This window comes from Cupressus sempervirens, chromosome 3 (assembly GCF_028749045.1).
Source record: "Cupressus sempervirens isolate cs-2001-9-10 chromosome 3, ASM2874904v1, whole genome shotgun sequence".
Classification (NCBI taxonomy): Eukaryota; Viridiplantae; Streptophyta; class Pinopsida; order Cupressales; family Cupressaceae; genus Cupressus; species Cupressus sempervirens.
Window position 1 is genome coordinate 560,509,953 of NC_143120.1, and position 15,460 is coordinate 560,525,412.

General features: G+C 35.2%; 1 protein-coding gene across 2 annotated transcripts in view; it reads left to right on the forward strand.

The window, feature by feature from the left end:
• The first annotated feature begins 2,658 nt into the window (after positions 1-2,658).
• Positions 2,659-15,460, forward strand: part of LOC149567653 (BRCA1-A complex subunit BRE-like protein) — a 197,784-nt gene continuing 184,982 nt past the window's right edge. For both annotated transcript variants that reach the window (XM_089820908.1, XM_089820909.1), the window contains exon 1: positions 2,659-2,795. In XM_089820908.1, coding sequence (XP_089677034.1) covers positions 2,679-2,795 — 117 coding nt within the window. In that variant the 5' untranslated portion in view covers positions 2,659-2,678. The remainder of the gene's footprint in view (positions 2,796-15,460) is intronic.

A 15,460-nucleotide genomic window follows, 5' to 3' on the forward strand; every position in this document is an offset into this window, starting at 1 on the left:
AGGACCCCGGATTTGCTACCAATTGTTGGTCCACAATCTAATGATCATACTGAGAGCATCGGGGTGGGTGGGAGGGATAAGTATAATGCTCATAACTTGAAACTTTTTCACTTAACTTGTCTGCTAATATGTATGTCACTGACTCAATTGGTTAGCAAATGAACAACAAAATATTCAACACAAAAGATGCATCACATAACATAAATTTATCTTGTTGAAACTCGATTAGGGTGAAAATCACAGTTGTGAGGCGATGCTTACTAAGCTTACACCCTTTTAGAGTGTGCTTGGTCAAGACCTTATCCATATTAAAAGATTACAAAGAGATTGTCAAGTACCACCCGGTTAAGGAATTTACAAGAGACTTGTTAGAGTCTTTACACAACTAAATGCATCTCATTGAAAGGACATAGGGTGCAAATGAATGTGTCACCCTGTTAGGGGATTTAGTACAAAAGACTTGTTAAAATCCACCCTTGACAAGATTTACTGTTGTAAATGTAAGTGAACAACATAATGGTTGATCTATGATATATAGCTACTTAACTTAGCATGAGTTAGATCACTAGTTTTCTCATAGACTTATCTGCAGCTTGCTCTACACTTCCTCAGCTCTACAACTCAGACATTGTCACTTTTATGCATAACTCCTCTTGGCTTTAGCACTTTGTGTGTTTGCCTCATTGGCTTTCACAACTCTCGTACTCTATCTTCACCTTTTCTTCATTCCTTTTCATTGGTGATTGCACTTAGCCTAGCTCAATGGTGTTCTAATTTTCAATGCACAATCAACACTTGTTCATACTGAAAATGAATGACTATATGCTTTACTTACTTTTCTCATCCTCAAACCTTGAGTTGCAAACTCAATAGCCTCTATCATGCACTTATTCCCCTCTATTCTGTGTCATTTTCATAGGTAATGTGTGTCAGGTGTACTTTTCATTTATGGAGAGTCATAGATTATTTGTGAATCTAATATGCTCATTAGAAAAAATTCAAATTCAAATTCTCCCACCCATCTTCCCATTAAGAATGTGACTTCTTCTCCACCATTCTTCAAGGTGTCATAACATCTTTACCTACTCAGTGATGTGTCCAGTCATGGGTTTCATGCCTCTATGTTCGACCTTGATGATTTCCCTTCATTCTATTTGTGAGATTCCCAATCTCATCACTGTGCCTTTTTTGTCTTGTTTTCTTGCTTATTGCCAACTCTTACTTTGCTCAATTTGTTTAAGTACGATTGTGAAGACCACTTGTCTTCATCAGTCTTTCTTATGTTATACATCAATAGTCCTCCTATGATTGGGATGAACTCGTTTCCTTTCCTAGTTTCACCAGTTATCTTTCATACAACGGTTGACACTTTGATTCTGCATTGACATCAATGATAACACTTTCTCTTACTTGTTTGAGTGGTAAGTTCCACCAGTCTCATAACTTTACTCCTTTTAACAGTTATTTCAACATTACTATCTACATTTGCTGATATAATACCTACACTAGTTGGTTTACTATCATTTTTTAGACAACATGACACCAACAATTGGGACTTCAAAGTTATTACTGCGATGATGACTACTCATAATTGAATGAAATGTACCTCTAATTGTAAAAATCAACCAATTGTGTGGTGCCACGTCTGTTACAGAAGTATGAACATCCTTTTTGTCATGATCATTGGTCTCACATTTTTTGGGGGCTTTTTTGGACACTCTAGCAAAAACCATGTTGATGGGATATCATATTTGATGATGTGCTCTTGAAACCTAGTTATAAGTACCTAGGTGACTAAAAATTGAGAGTGATCTGAAATTTCCATGTGAGATTTTGAAAAGCTTGAAGCCAAAATTGCAAAGTTAGGGTGGTGAAGAGCCTATCTCTCAAAAAATAATATAACACTTTTAGGCTGGGGTCCCATGGGCACCTATTTGCTAAAAAATAGAGCGGGTGCCGCTGAGCTTTTTTAGGAACATTTAAAGGGGAGCGATCTTGTGAATTTTAGATATAAACCTGCTTAAAAAAATTAGCTCCTAAATTCAAGGAAGCAGGTGGTCCCATGAATTTGAAAATGAAATCAACTTGAACTTTTAAATTTATGATAATATAAATTGTTCTTTTTATATTTTTTGGCTAGATTATTTCACTTTGGAGGGAAAATGAAGGGTAGGTTCTTGCCAAGTGGCATAAATCTTCCCTAAGCCTATGAGGCTATTTCTAGCCCCACCCCATTTTCATTTGCTCAACTAAAAAGTAGGGGCTCCTAGTTAATAGGAAAAGATTCAAAATTAAGCTTTAGCCCTCCCAAAAAAAAAACATGGGACCTCCAACTCCTTAATTATAAAGCCCAAGCCCCCTCCATGGGCCCTGCTCCTTAGCACTCTTGCACCACCAAGGTTTAATATAATTTTGATAAATTTTTTATACTATGAAAAAACATTTAAAAAAATAGCGAGAAATGAATTTATATGGATATTTCTTTTCACGGAGCATCCAGTAGCCCAGTTACCCAAAATTACAGAAAACAGTAAAAGTACAAGACGGACGCCTTCGCACCCGTAGACTGTACATGTAGCTAGAAATGACTTATGCCTTTCGGCCAATTTCAAATCTAGACTAGGATTGCTAATAAACACAATTGAGGAAAAGGAGGGTAAATAAGATTGATCGAGGAAATGGCGAGCTTGAGTGTGGAGAGAGAGCCGGAAATGGGAAAGATTAAGGATCTTTTCCCTCCTCTTATTGCCGCTCAGATTGACTACCTCCTCCGCCATTCTCAATTGCCTATCAAGGTATTTTCAATTTCGCTCTTATCCTTCCAAACTATATGCAGTACTTTTCAGTTACGGCCAGACTTATTGTCAGATTTAGGTTGCTAAAAGTTTACTGTTTCTACCTTTGTAAGTTGAATGTGACCTGCAAACAGGGTGGATACTGGCCAGTATGAATTGATTAGATAAGTTGCTCTCCTACCTGCCGAATTGTTGGGAAAAAAGTCCCCGTAATAACAAATTTAGTAATTTAATTATGTTTAGTAATGTGAGAAAGTATGCAACAACAAGAGAGTACAAATATAAGAGATACTGGCAATATAACCTGGAGAAATCCATACTGGGTGAAAACTACAGAAATATGAGAATTGAACTCCTACAAATGCTCTACTGCCTTTGAAGGCCTTCATAAATACTCTTTCCCAACAGCAGTATTGTTCAACACCATACGACTCTAGAATTATCTTTGAAGCCCCCTGATCACACTAAACCTTCACCAAATTTATAATTCGAAACAATAATAGCTTATATCATCCAATTTTGCAAGAACATTAAGGAAAATCACTTTGCGTTGAGACGAAATAACCTGTCTCGGGGGCATAGATAGATAAACAGATAAATGAAATTTTGACGTGCACGAGGCTAAGCATCCCCTATGGGACAGGCTTCCCACTAATAAAAAAAAAGAAACAAGACGACGTCAATTCAAGTATAAAGGACACTTATAACTAAAACCAAGGAATTTGGATAATTTGAGCTTCCCAAAAACTACGGATTCTGTCTTTTTGTGGCACCTGGGATGAGTTCCACAGCAGTTGAAACTGTCTCTTTCAACTGCTTAGGCACAGGATGAGTTATATTTTGTTGATTCTGTTGAACAAGTTTGTATAAAGATACAATCTTTCCAGTCCATTATAGTGCATAGAAAAGCTTCTGGATAAAAAATCATAGGTGCTTATTCACATCAATGTTTCAAATCAACAATATGATACCATCAGGTTGAAGATAGCCAAAATTCCAAAATACTGGTGAAAATAAATTCCTACGCAGCTTTATTCCAGAATTTAAATGAGTTAATTTGCAGTTAAATTTCTTACCTGTGCACAGTTTTTGTCTGAATTCAACAACTTGAGTGTCTGGATCACTGTTTGTGCATTTGTTTCTGTTTTGTCCCGACACTATGATTTCTGCAACTCTGTTTCAGATAGTCTCTTGTTTAAATGTGTCATCGGAAGAGATAAAGTAAAAGAACAGTATGTGACTAAGCAAGCTGATTACACTAACTTTACTGACAAATTTTCAGATCAGTAAGGAATTTGTAGATATGCATAACAGATTACAAGATTGGACTCTTTATTCTGACCTAGAGAGACGTTATTGGTCAAGTTTGTATTGGATAACTTGTACCATTTGTAAGCTTAGAGGAGGAAAGTCCCCAGTGCCAGCTTAACAAAGTCAATTCATAAGGAGAAATGAGAACTGACCCTTGGAATGATGTTTCCAGGATGAAACAGCTAGAATCTTATATTGCTGTTCTTGTCCCAGTCCTTAGACCATTTAATTCAATTCTAGTGACTAGAATAGATACCAAGTGTGTTATTGTTCTCTCCTATAAGAAAAATCAAAATGTTAACGAGAAAATATCAGTGTGAAATCTTAATGTAACTATTTGGAATATGAACCGTGATGCAGTCTATAACAAAGTAGTAAAGGGATACAATTTTTCCAATAGAAGAAAGAGTATTTAACTTCCAATGGTAAAAAATAAAATTCTCACCACTTGAAATAGTGGAAAGCTCTCTTTAGTATCTTGATTCTTGACACATTTTCTGTAGTTTACATACGAGTGTTTTGTGAAGATAACACTAGAATCAATGCCTATTGGACAAAGACTCAAAGAGTATATTCAAAACTAACTCATGGTCAGATAGAAATAGCTGAATTTAAGTCAGCTGGCTTAGATTGTTGGATTTACGGGATCTTAGTCCATGTGCTTGCACACATTCGATACGATGCCACATATTGTTTCAATGGCATTTGTCAATATGAAACTTGACATTAACACTTCAAGGATGCCTTCTGGGCAGTTTTTAGGCACAAACTGTCAAATTCACACAATTTATTGCTGGATGAATTTTTTTTTCAGATCTAACAACCAGGGATGAAAGGGATTCAGTCTTGTTAAGAAGTGTGCTATCTATGGAGGAGAAGCAAATCTGTTGCTAACACCTGCCACTATTTCAAGTTGCAAGCTCCCTGGCAAAAAGAGGAATCGCAGCACCTGTAAACTTATTCACTCAATCTAGTACAGCAGGGTGGGATTGAAGAGGAAGAACATCTAGTCTTCATGTTGTGTCTTGCAAGGGAAGATAATTCTGCTCTTTGAGATCTTGATAGCTATGTGCATTTGTGTAGGTCATTTTGAAATTTGACAAGTAAAGCCTTACAAATGAAGGTATTTTTGAGCATTATTCAACAAATGTTGATAAAAATTAATAAATGAATGTAAATTTTGTTAACTTTCTATTTATTGTAATGTTTTAATTTCTTGGTATTTGTTTTGTTGAATAAAAGAAGGTTTTAATAGGGATCGCACACCCCTCCAGAGAACTACAATCCAATCAAATTACAAGGAACAACTCTATATAAACTAAAAAAGTAGTACAAGTTTTTCTCTTTCACATCACCAATTAAGTTCTATAGATTGCATAAACATCCAACTCTACATAGTGTGTCATGTCCCCACAAAATTTAGAAATCATTTAATTTAAGGGAAATCATCATTAAAATTAAATAAAGAAAGTACTTTAAGATACCAGTCTCTTAGAACAAAAGATAATTAACTTGTAATTAAGGGTCAAGAGTTGTGACTCTTCTAAAAGGGTAAAATAATGAAAGACATGACTCCTCCATCATATGGGAAGATATAAAAGGGATAAAGAATCATTTGAACTGAGAATTGAAAAAGGATTTAGGAAATAAAAAAGGAAATATGTGTTTGTTTTGTAATCAGAAAAGGAGGAATCACAAGTACCGATCTGATAAGAAGTGCAGATCTGATTGTGAAAGGTTGTGTCCCTTTCAAAGGGTGCTAAAGGTGAGAAGCCGTGTCTCTTGCCAAAGGGCACTTACGATGAAAAGCTGTGTCCTCTCCCTCACATTGGGAGATATAAACAGAAGGATCAATATGGAATGAAATGGGAAACTTATCTCTTCTATTAATCCATAAGGATCAATATTTAAGAAGAGAGAATAAGACATTAAATCAATCAGATTATGAGATAGATATCTGAATATAAGAAGCAGATCAGACTTCTATATAGCAAATAATAGACTTATATATTAATATGATGAATAATGATTTGGCTGACTACGATTGGTCTCTCATCTTTTAGGAAGTAGAATATTATATTTTTGAACTGATATATATATAATTGGCAGTTTCCAAGTAGGGAACATTACAGAGACTAAGTAAATTGCCCTTTACAAGTGAAATGAAAACCCTAATTGGGAATTTTAAGGTAAATTTAAATAAAGTCCCAATAAGTGACATTACAATATAGTGCCATCTAGTTTGATGAATCCTTTAAATCAACAAAATAGAACAAGTTAGAGCACCTGCATCTCACCCAGGTTGATTGAGTTACAGGTATCAAACATGATTAGCTTGTTGCCCCTACCCAACCAATAACCTGGTGCAAGACACATCCAAAAAATATGAAGCAACAAACAACACATGATTGGGCCAGGTCAAACCCCCAGACCCAATAACTATCTCATTATGCTTCTCATGCTAGTTTAGTATGGAACACTTTTTCATTAGTGGCTGCAGCTTCAGTTGGAGATTGAGTTCTGTCATATGTTAAGGAAATAGGATCAGTTGTAATACTTTTACTTCAATTTAATATACTCTTTGAATTTATTATGATGATCATGTTTCTATACATAAATCAAATCTCTGCAATATTGATTTAATACTGAATTATTATTTATGATTTAGACTGCTGCAACTTGAATATCACTGCTTGTAATTTATGTGTTATTCAAGTGCAGCAGTTGTCCAAGTATATATATATATATATATATAAATATGATAGTAGGGATGTGTCTGATGATATGAGCCATGTAAGGACATGTCCTTATTACCAATGCACTGATTCATAACTAATATTGTATGATGAAGGGCCACACCACCCGACCAACTCATAACCAAGAATACAACAATATGGAGACAAAGAGATGACAAAATGCTTCCCAAGCAATTTTATTATACTTGAAAATCTTTACAACATCCACAAGAGGATATCATAGATATGACTTCTTCAAAAAGAAGTTTGCAAATTCTTCAACGTGTGAGAACTCCCAAATAAGAGTCATCACACCAAGAGCTTCACCAAGAAGAACTTCCCAACTAAGAGCCTTCACCTCCAAAGCTTCCACCCAAGAACTTCTACTTTATCCAAGATCCAAGTGTAAACTGCCTCACATTCGGCGCTCTGTCCACAGACTCAGGAAAACTTACTCCTCACTTTCTCCTTCTCTCCAAGCTTCTACTAAGAAGAGATCACACCTTGAAGCCTTCACACCTTCCAGCTTTCCACCTTGAAGCTTGACCTTCCAAAGCTTTCACACCTTGAAGCCTTCACACCTTCCAACTTTCACACCTTGAAGCTTTACCTTCCCAAGCTTGATTAGAAATGCTCATATGCCTTGCTTATATAGGCACTTACCACCCAATGTATGATTTATTCACAACTTTTTAGAATTCCACCTACACAATATCCACAACCTTCTAAGATTCCACCTACACAATATCCATAACCTTCTAGAATTCCACCTACACACCTCGATAAATGGAATGACAACCATTTTTATTTTATTTTTCTATTTATGCCACCTATGCACCTCGAAAATAGAAATTCCTCATTTATTCTACTTTTCTCCCTTTTCCTTTATTTTATTTTTAAATTATTTTTCCTTCTATTTTCGTCACTTTCTCTCTCCTCCACATTTAAAAAAATAAAATAAAAATAAATTTTCCCATGCAAGATGCTTCTGCATCATTGTAAATGCTGTTTCATGCAATGTGCGATCAGTTTGATGATTGCCAATCACAATGCATATCACATAATAGTAATTGGGGTTTATATGTAACTTGATCTACATCATTAATTTGGTAATTGCTGTGATATAATTAATAACTATTTTTACACAGATTTACGACTCAATCATATTAATTATAACTCTCTTGATTAGTAATAACTTACTAATTATAAGATTGTATTAATAACTACATAACTCTGTGTGTGTGTGTGTGTGTAATAACCCCAACTGGCTATATCCTTAACAATTATCAATTTTCCTTTGCTAATCAATAGTCTAACATTTCGTCAAACATTTGGCAGTTTTTACTGTTATTGTTACAAATTTGATTAATCTGATTTTCGAAATTACACTAGAGAATGCAATTGGGCACTTACAATTTCAGATCAATTTAATACTAAGAAGTTTGTATGAATGCCAAAACTAATTCATAATTCTGCTGTACAAAATGTGCAATTATATAATTATGAAAGACAAAAGATTTGCTCTAGCTTTAATTCATTACCAACAATGTTTCAAACAAACAACAGCAGCAATAATATATTAAAATGCCAAGAACTTTGAAATATAGATTGGCTTTGACTTTTAATTTGAAGTTCAATAGCAGCCCCAATAATATATATCTCCGGCCATATAAATTGAATGCAGCTCTTGAAAATTGTAACACAACCCCTCAAAAATGCCACACAAACCCTCCTTAGGTGAACATGATCCTGTAATTGATAAACTGCTGCCCTATAGTGAAATGACAGCCCTCTAACACTTGGATTGATCTCTCCCAGCCATAGAAGCATAAAATCAATAATTCAACCTTCACTTCGTTCTTCAGAATCCAGTCTTCAGCACTTGTTCAACCAATTTCTCAATAATAGTAGATATAGTAGAGAAGCAATTACAATTTCTTTACCTTAGCAGCAAATTGCAAGATAAACTCAAAGTCTAACCCTTATACTTCAGCAAGAGCACAAAACCACAGACTCAGAATTGTCACAAAGACAACAAGCAAAGAGATAAACAAATAATCGGATGCTTTTCTCATCAAATGTTCTCATATTTATAATCTCCAAATCGCACAAAGTTTCTCAAATGAACTCCACTTAAGAAGCTTCCCACACACAACATTAAAATTTAATAAAGTGCCATTATAATCTAATTTGTTAATTGCTTTTGGCTCTGAAAATGACCTTTTCACTATAACTTAATATTCTGACATGTAAGGCCATTGTTTCTTGTTCCCATGATTTAAAACTTTTCTTCCCGGTTACAATGAGCTATGATATTGAGGTGTTCAACAAACAACAACAAAAATAACAACCTTAGTGAATTTAGATGAATAATAATAATAATTTGCTTGTCTTGCGAAAACAACTGAAAAGCATCAAAATCAAAATTCGATAACACCAAAGTGATCCTAATGATGAATGAACTTGATAGGGTGACCCACTCTCCCTCCGAGATTCTTGGAGCTCAAACCGGAAGCCCGAAATAAAAAATGAGAGCATCACCCAACTCCTCTAACTCAACTGAGCTCATTGGAACCAACAAATTGACTTACTATAAATAGTAAGTCCCTCAAATGGAGCCAAAACACACCATAGACTCCTGGGAAGCCTATAACCACACAATTGAGACCCTCAAATTCCACTGTCAACTCACGAGGGTCATAATGGTGAACTGACTTGGCCTATTGTAGGAACTTGCTAAAAATGGGGAAATTACAGTATATATGTGTTTGTGTATATGTATGTATATATGTGTATGGATGTATGCATGTTAATTCAAATTGTCTAATAATTATTAGTCAAGAGCAACAATGATTAACTAGTTGTCAAGGTCACTAATTAAACATAGTTGATCTCTGATCAAATCAATCCGACTAAAGCTACAACACTAACAACACCCTCCTGATAGCTAGTTCTTCTTTTCAGCCTTAAATAAGTGCAACTGCAAGATCATAGCCACCTCCTCCTTCTCCAGCCAATACCTCGTTGCCAGTTTTTCCTTTGTCAACATTGAACACTGTATCTATCCACCAACACTTGCATCTCGGGAACATCTTTCTTCAACATCCCAACTTGTTTGCCATTTTTGATCCCCTTTTATTATTGCATGCTTATTTATTTTGCATAGTCTCAAAATGGGTAGAGACATGTATGTCAATAATTTAGGGTGCTTGCTATCAATTAGAATGTCTTTTAAATTTTGATGGTGCCAAATCATTGACAACCTTTGATTGAAACTGTGTTCTTTTTTATCTTTTCAAAATCCTTTATCACCTTTTGACCTTTAGCCATGATTGACAACACAACAAAATCAGTTCCCATTTCACCATGACCGCCCACGTGCATAGTTTGTGCTAGTATGTCTTTAAAACAGATTAAAAAAGCATTTATCCAATGCTAGATGTCTTTATTTGTATCCAATATGACCACATTATTTCTTTTTAGTGCTTTACTCATGTAACATTTCCTATGTTTGTTAGTATCCTAAAGGAATTCATAACTTAATACTAATTCTATCTATATGAATTTTTTAGTTTCAACCTCCAACAGTGGGAGAGAAATAAACCACACATAGACCACCTTTTTTGCACGTGCGAGAGTTTGAGGGATTAGCCTATTTCCTGACCCTCGAAGGGTAATCAGTTGGTAAGGTCTCAATGGTATAGCCAGAGATGGTATTTTTACTCCGATGGGGGCATCGACAAAGATTATAGTTAGGGATTTACTATTTATAGTAAGTCAGTTGTAGATAGTTGATCTCATTGTTGGAGGCTTGTTGCTTTTGTAGTGTTACCTTGTTTAGGGGTTCGGCATCTATATTCAATATTTGCATAATATTGGAGCACTTACTATTTATAGTTAGTCTATTACTGGTCGGATGCTATTTGTGGCAGGGTGGTTTGATGATGTGCTTGCTTGGACATTTGGTGTTGGCTTGGTTATTTTATGGTTGAGATATTAACGGCTTAATGATAATTAAGTCTAACATAATTAATTATAAAGTTGGAACTTTATATTATAGCCAAGTCACTATGCACATTAAATAGTTTATTACATGGTCCCTACTTAAGGAAGGGAGAATATAATATTTTATGTCATTTCAATTGTTTGAAAAAGGCCTATGTTATGCAATGCCAAGCTAATTATTTTTAGTGTTCGTGTGAAGCTTCCCATTATTTATATGACGTGTGAAGCTGAAGCTTCACATTGTATGGGGTTTGAGCATATAAGCTCTCTTTGTGAAAAATGCAGGATCATTGTGAAGACATTACTTACCCCTTTTTCTATTGAATGCTAGGTAGGCATTTGGGGTTTCTAAGATCTTTCACACTCGGATTTGTGAATTCTGCAGTGTATTCAAGCACTTGGACTTGGTGGTTATCCTGTGATTTGTGCATAGAAGATTGACATTAATTAGACGTCATCACTGGTATTACACGTAACAAATACATGAATTCTACCTTGTGTGACTGGATGCTATTAGGTGCGTGGGTCACAATCTCTACCTTGCAAGTAGCAATAATCATTTTGGCTGCCATGTCTTCTTTAGAGGGTCTGATAATAATAAAAAATAGCTGGGATTACATAGGCTTGGATGACGTCCAAAAGCAAGGGCACATTTTGGCTACATTGCGCCTTCATGATCATTTCCCGAATCTGACATTGGAGTCCACTTATCATTTCAGAAGTTGCGATTCATACACAAATAAATCAGTAGATCGTGTGGGTGCGACTTCTGATTCCAAGTGCATTGCTCATTTTAATAAATGATATTGCATGTCCCGCATCGTAAATATTTCAAGTATAGGTTGAAGGTGATTTTTTGCATTGAAAGTTGTTTAATTTCCAAGCATTGTCTTTCATTTCCAATACTTGTTGATGATCCAAAAAATAAGCATATATCGTGATTCACATAATATTGCAAAAATTTCCTAAAAATATTCAATTACAAACAAACTTTTGCAGACACATCCAAAAAATCAGAATTCAGACATTTCATGCAAAGTGTTTGACAAAATGACAAACACCCAATATTGAAAACCTAAATCAAATTTGAGACAATATCCTAGTGTGGGATATTACAGTGGTATTAGAGCTTGCATTCAAAGTGCTTGACAAAATTTCAAAGATCCAAAATTGTGTTATAACCCTTGGGATCATTGTCTAATTACAGTTTTGAAGTTGTGGTAAAAAAACTGTTGGTGGTACTTTTATAAATCTACTGTGACCACAACTTTCAAAACCATGGATAGTTTGCAATTGACATTTTTTAAGGATCAATTGCAGAACAATAGTCCAACCACAACATGTGAGACAATCTCTCCTTTTTTAGAGAAGGCTTCCCCCCTCTTATTGGTACTGGAATAAAAAACTTAACTACTTATTTACACTAAGATGGATTAGGGTTGGACACTTATCCTACTCTGTTATCTTATAATAGAGGTTACTGTTACCATACAATCTTAAAGCAATAGTGTATTTCACTTACAAAGCATCTCTTGGAGCAATAATTCTGATAAACAAAAGATTAGACATAAGAATAACCTTTAGTGAACTAGCATTTTACGGAATCAAGAATCTCATGAGAGCTCAAAGTCTGTCCATGACTCCCTATAAGATTTGAGAGCAAGAATGAAACACATGAGGCAGGAAAGGTAACATGATAAAACCATACAAGGGAAGGGATGAGCAATGAAATGATTGTAGGCATAGAACACTTTCAAGACATATACATGAAGATAAAACTATGACATAGAATGAGCCAAAATGTAGGTTCTTGTTTTAGTTCAAGACTTTTCCACCAAACGTGAACACTCAGTCATGGAGCATCCTGTAGCATTATGAAGATTGACAAAGGATGGTGTAATGGAAGTCATGTCTTGTCAGAGATGTTTATTTTTCATCATTCATTTTGTAATTTTGTTATTGACAAATGACATGTGGCAGGGTAACAAGTTGTAATTGCATCTGATAATGTCACCTGCAAAACTATAACATGTAATCATATTGCAAGACATTAGGACTTGCAATGTTGAATAAGTCAAGTTAGGTTTTTGAATATTCAAAGTTTGTTCAGTTTCTCCCACCTCTCTCGCTTAGTCCCTCACCTATATAGGAGAGAGCCTCATTGCAACTTTCATATTTTGGCAATACAAGGAAACTTTTCTAAGTTGTATATGCACTCTAAGACTTTGTGCTTGGATGTAGATAAAATAGCTTTCAATAAAATAAGCAGGTTATTTTGGGACTTTGTGCCAATCCAAACTATGATGTGACAACATTTCTTGTATTGACTGTGAGTTTATGCTTTGTTCAAGAGATATTTGAATTCAATCTTTTAGACTTTGAGTTGCATATTGCTGGAATATCCCGAATGGATAATTTTCCCAATTTTTTTCTCAAATATAACAGACATTTAACGAAGAATTTGTGCAATAATAACCAGCAACATTAACCAATTAATAACCAGAAAAACACTCATTAAGGTACTCTAGAATTCATTATTGCATTACAAACTAGTAATTCAATAACATTAATAATATCAATCCAATCTTAAACGCAGTGCCAACATTTAGATTGGAAAGAAACTATAAAATGCACCTATAATCTCAGATGTGAATTCACTGCAGATGATGAATCAAGGCTATGTCCAATCCACCTAATAAGAACTTGAGGGTTTTCCGTCCTGAGATGTCGAATCCTGAATAGAAGCTGAAGCTTCCCTATTCTCACCAAGAGATATCTAAAGTCAAGTTCCAAAATCAAGCATGCCTAAATGAAACCATCTCTTCTTTTTCTTGTCTAATGCCATGACTCTTCGGTTTTCCCTCTCTTGTCTCCTTGTCTTCTTGCCATTTTGTCTCTTATTAATGCCCTAATATCAAATTGACCTTTTTATTAATTTGCATTAAGCTTTAATAAGCCAATTTAGATATTTCATACATTTAACTTTAATTTTTCTAATGTTCTAAAAAGGGGACATTACAATTCTCCCACCTTGAGATTGCTTGTCCTCAAACAATCATGATTTTTGTAATTATCCCAGGATCCCATATAAATTTGCTAGAAGCTCTACGACCCAATCTAAAAATAGTGAGATAACATTATTATAGAAGTAATTGGAAAATATTTGCTTGTTATTAACAGAGATCGAGAGGTCTATATATACAAAAGAAGAAAATGATGTTTCCTTAGGAAATAATCGTAAAAAACAGAAACATTCTATTCTAGCTAAAAGAAAGATAAAAAAGCTAACAGAGAACTACAACTAACTAAATATTAGAAACATTCTAATATTTACAATAGATTACCATTAACTAATAATAGATGTTTATCTATTATCGTAATACCCTCTTTTAATGGTTAATCTATCCACAACTCCAAGTTGTCCTTTGAATTTGACAAACTTATCAAGACTAAGAGGCTTGGTGAGATGTTTGCAGTTTGATCTGTGGTAGGGACATACTGCAAATCTATTATCTTGTCTTCAACCAATCGTCCTATGTAGTAACAGTGAACATCTACATGCTTGGTTCGTTCACGGAAGATTGGATTTGGGGCTAACTTGATAATGCCTTTTTTATCAACAAACAAAGTAGTCGGTCTTGCTAGTGACATCTGCATGTCTCCGAGCATCCAACGAAGTCAAACAACTTCACATCCTGCCTTAACAATCCCTCTGTATTCGGCCTCTATAGAGGAGAGAGAAACTGTCTATTGCTTCTTACTAGTCCATGTGACGACATCGTATCCCAAACTGAACACATATCTAGAAGTTGACTTTTTATCGTCAACAGGCCCAATTTGAATCTATGAACTCATTAAGTCTAGGATTAGAACTTCAAGAGTAAAGAAGTCCATAATCTGAAGTGCCCTTCACATAATGAAGCACACACTGTGCGGCCATCTAATGATCAGCCTTGGGAGCTGTCATAAAGCGTGAGATTGAGCTGATTGCGAAGTTGATGTCAGGCCTAGTAGCAGAGAGGTAGATGAGGCTGCCTACTAGTTGCCTATATGTAGTATCATTAACGGGAGGAGAATCAGACTTGGCTTATAACTTGAGGCCTTTCTCCATAGGTGTAGATGCAGGCTTGCAATATTGCATTCAAAATTTCTCTAATAGAGCCCTAGCATATTTGGACTGAGAGATGAATATACCAGAAGACTATTGCCAAATTTCAACACGTAGGCAATAATGCATGAGCCCAAGGTCAATCATATCAAAAGACTAGCATACATTCGGTTTGACTCCCTGAATCAAAGATTCCGACTGCTAGTGATGTTCAAATCATCTACGTAAATAGCTAGAAGGATAATGTCACTGTTAGTAGTCTTGATGTACAAATTTGAGTCTAAAGAACTCCTCTTGAAGCCTTGATCACTAAGGTACTTATCAATATTTATGTACCATGCTCGAGGGGCTTGCTTCAAGCGATAGAGAGCTTTCACAAATATGAGAACTTGATGGTCTCTACTAGCAACCTTGAAACCATGAGGTTGCATCATGTAGACCTCCTAATGGAGATCACCATTTAGGAAAGCACTCTTGACGTCCATTTGATGAACCTTCTAGCCAAA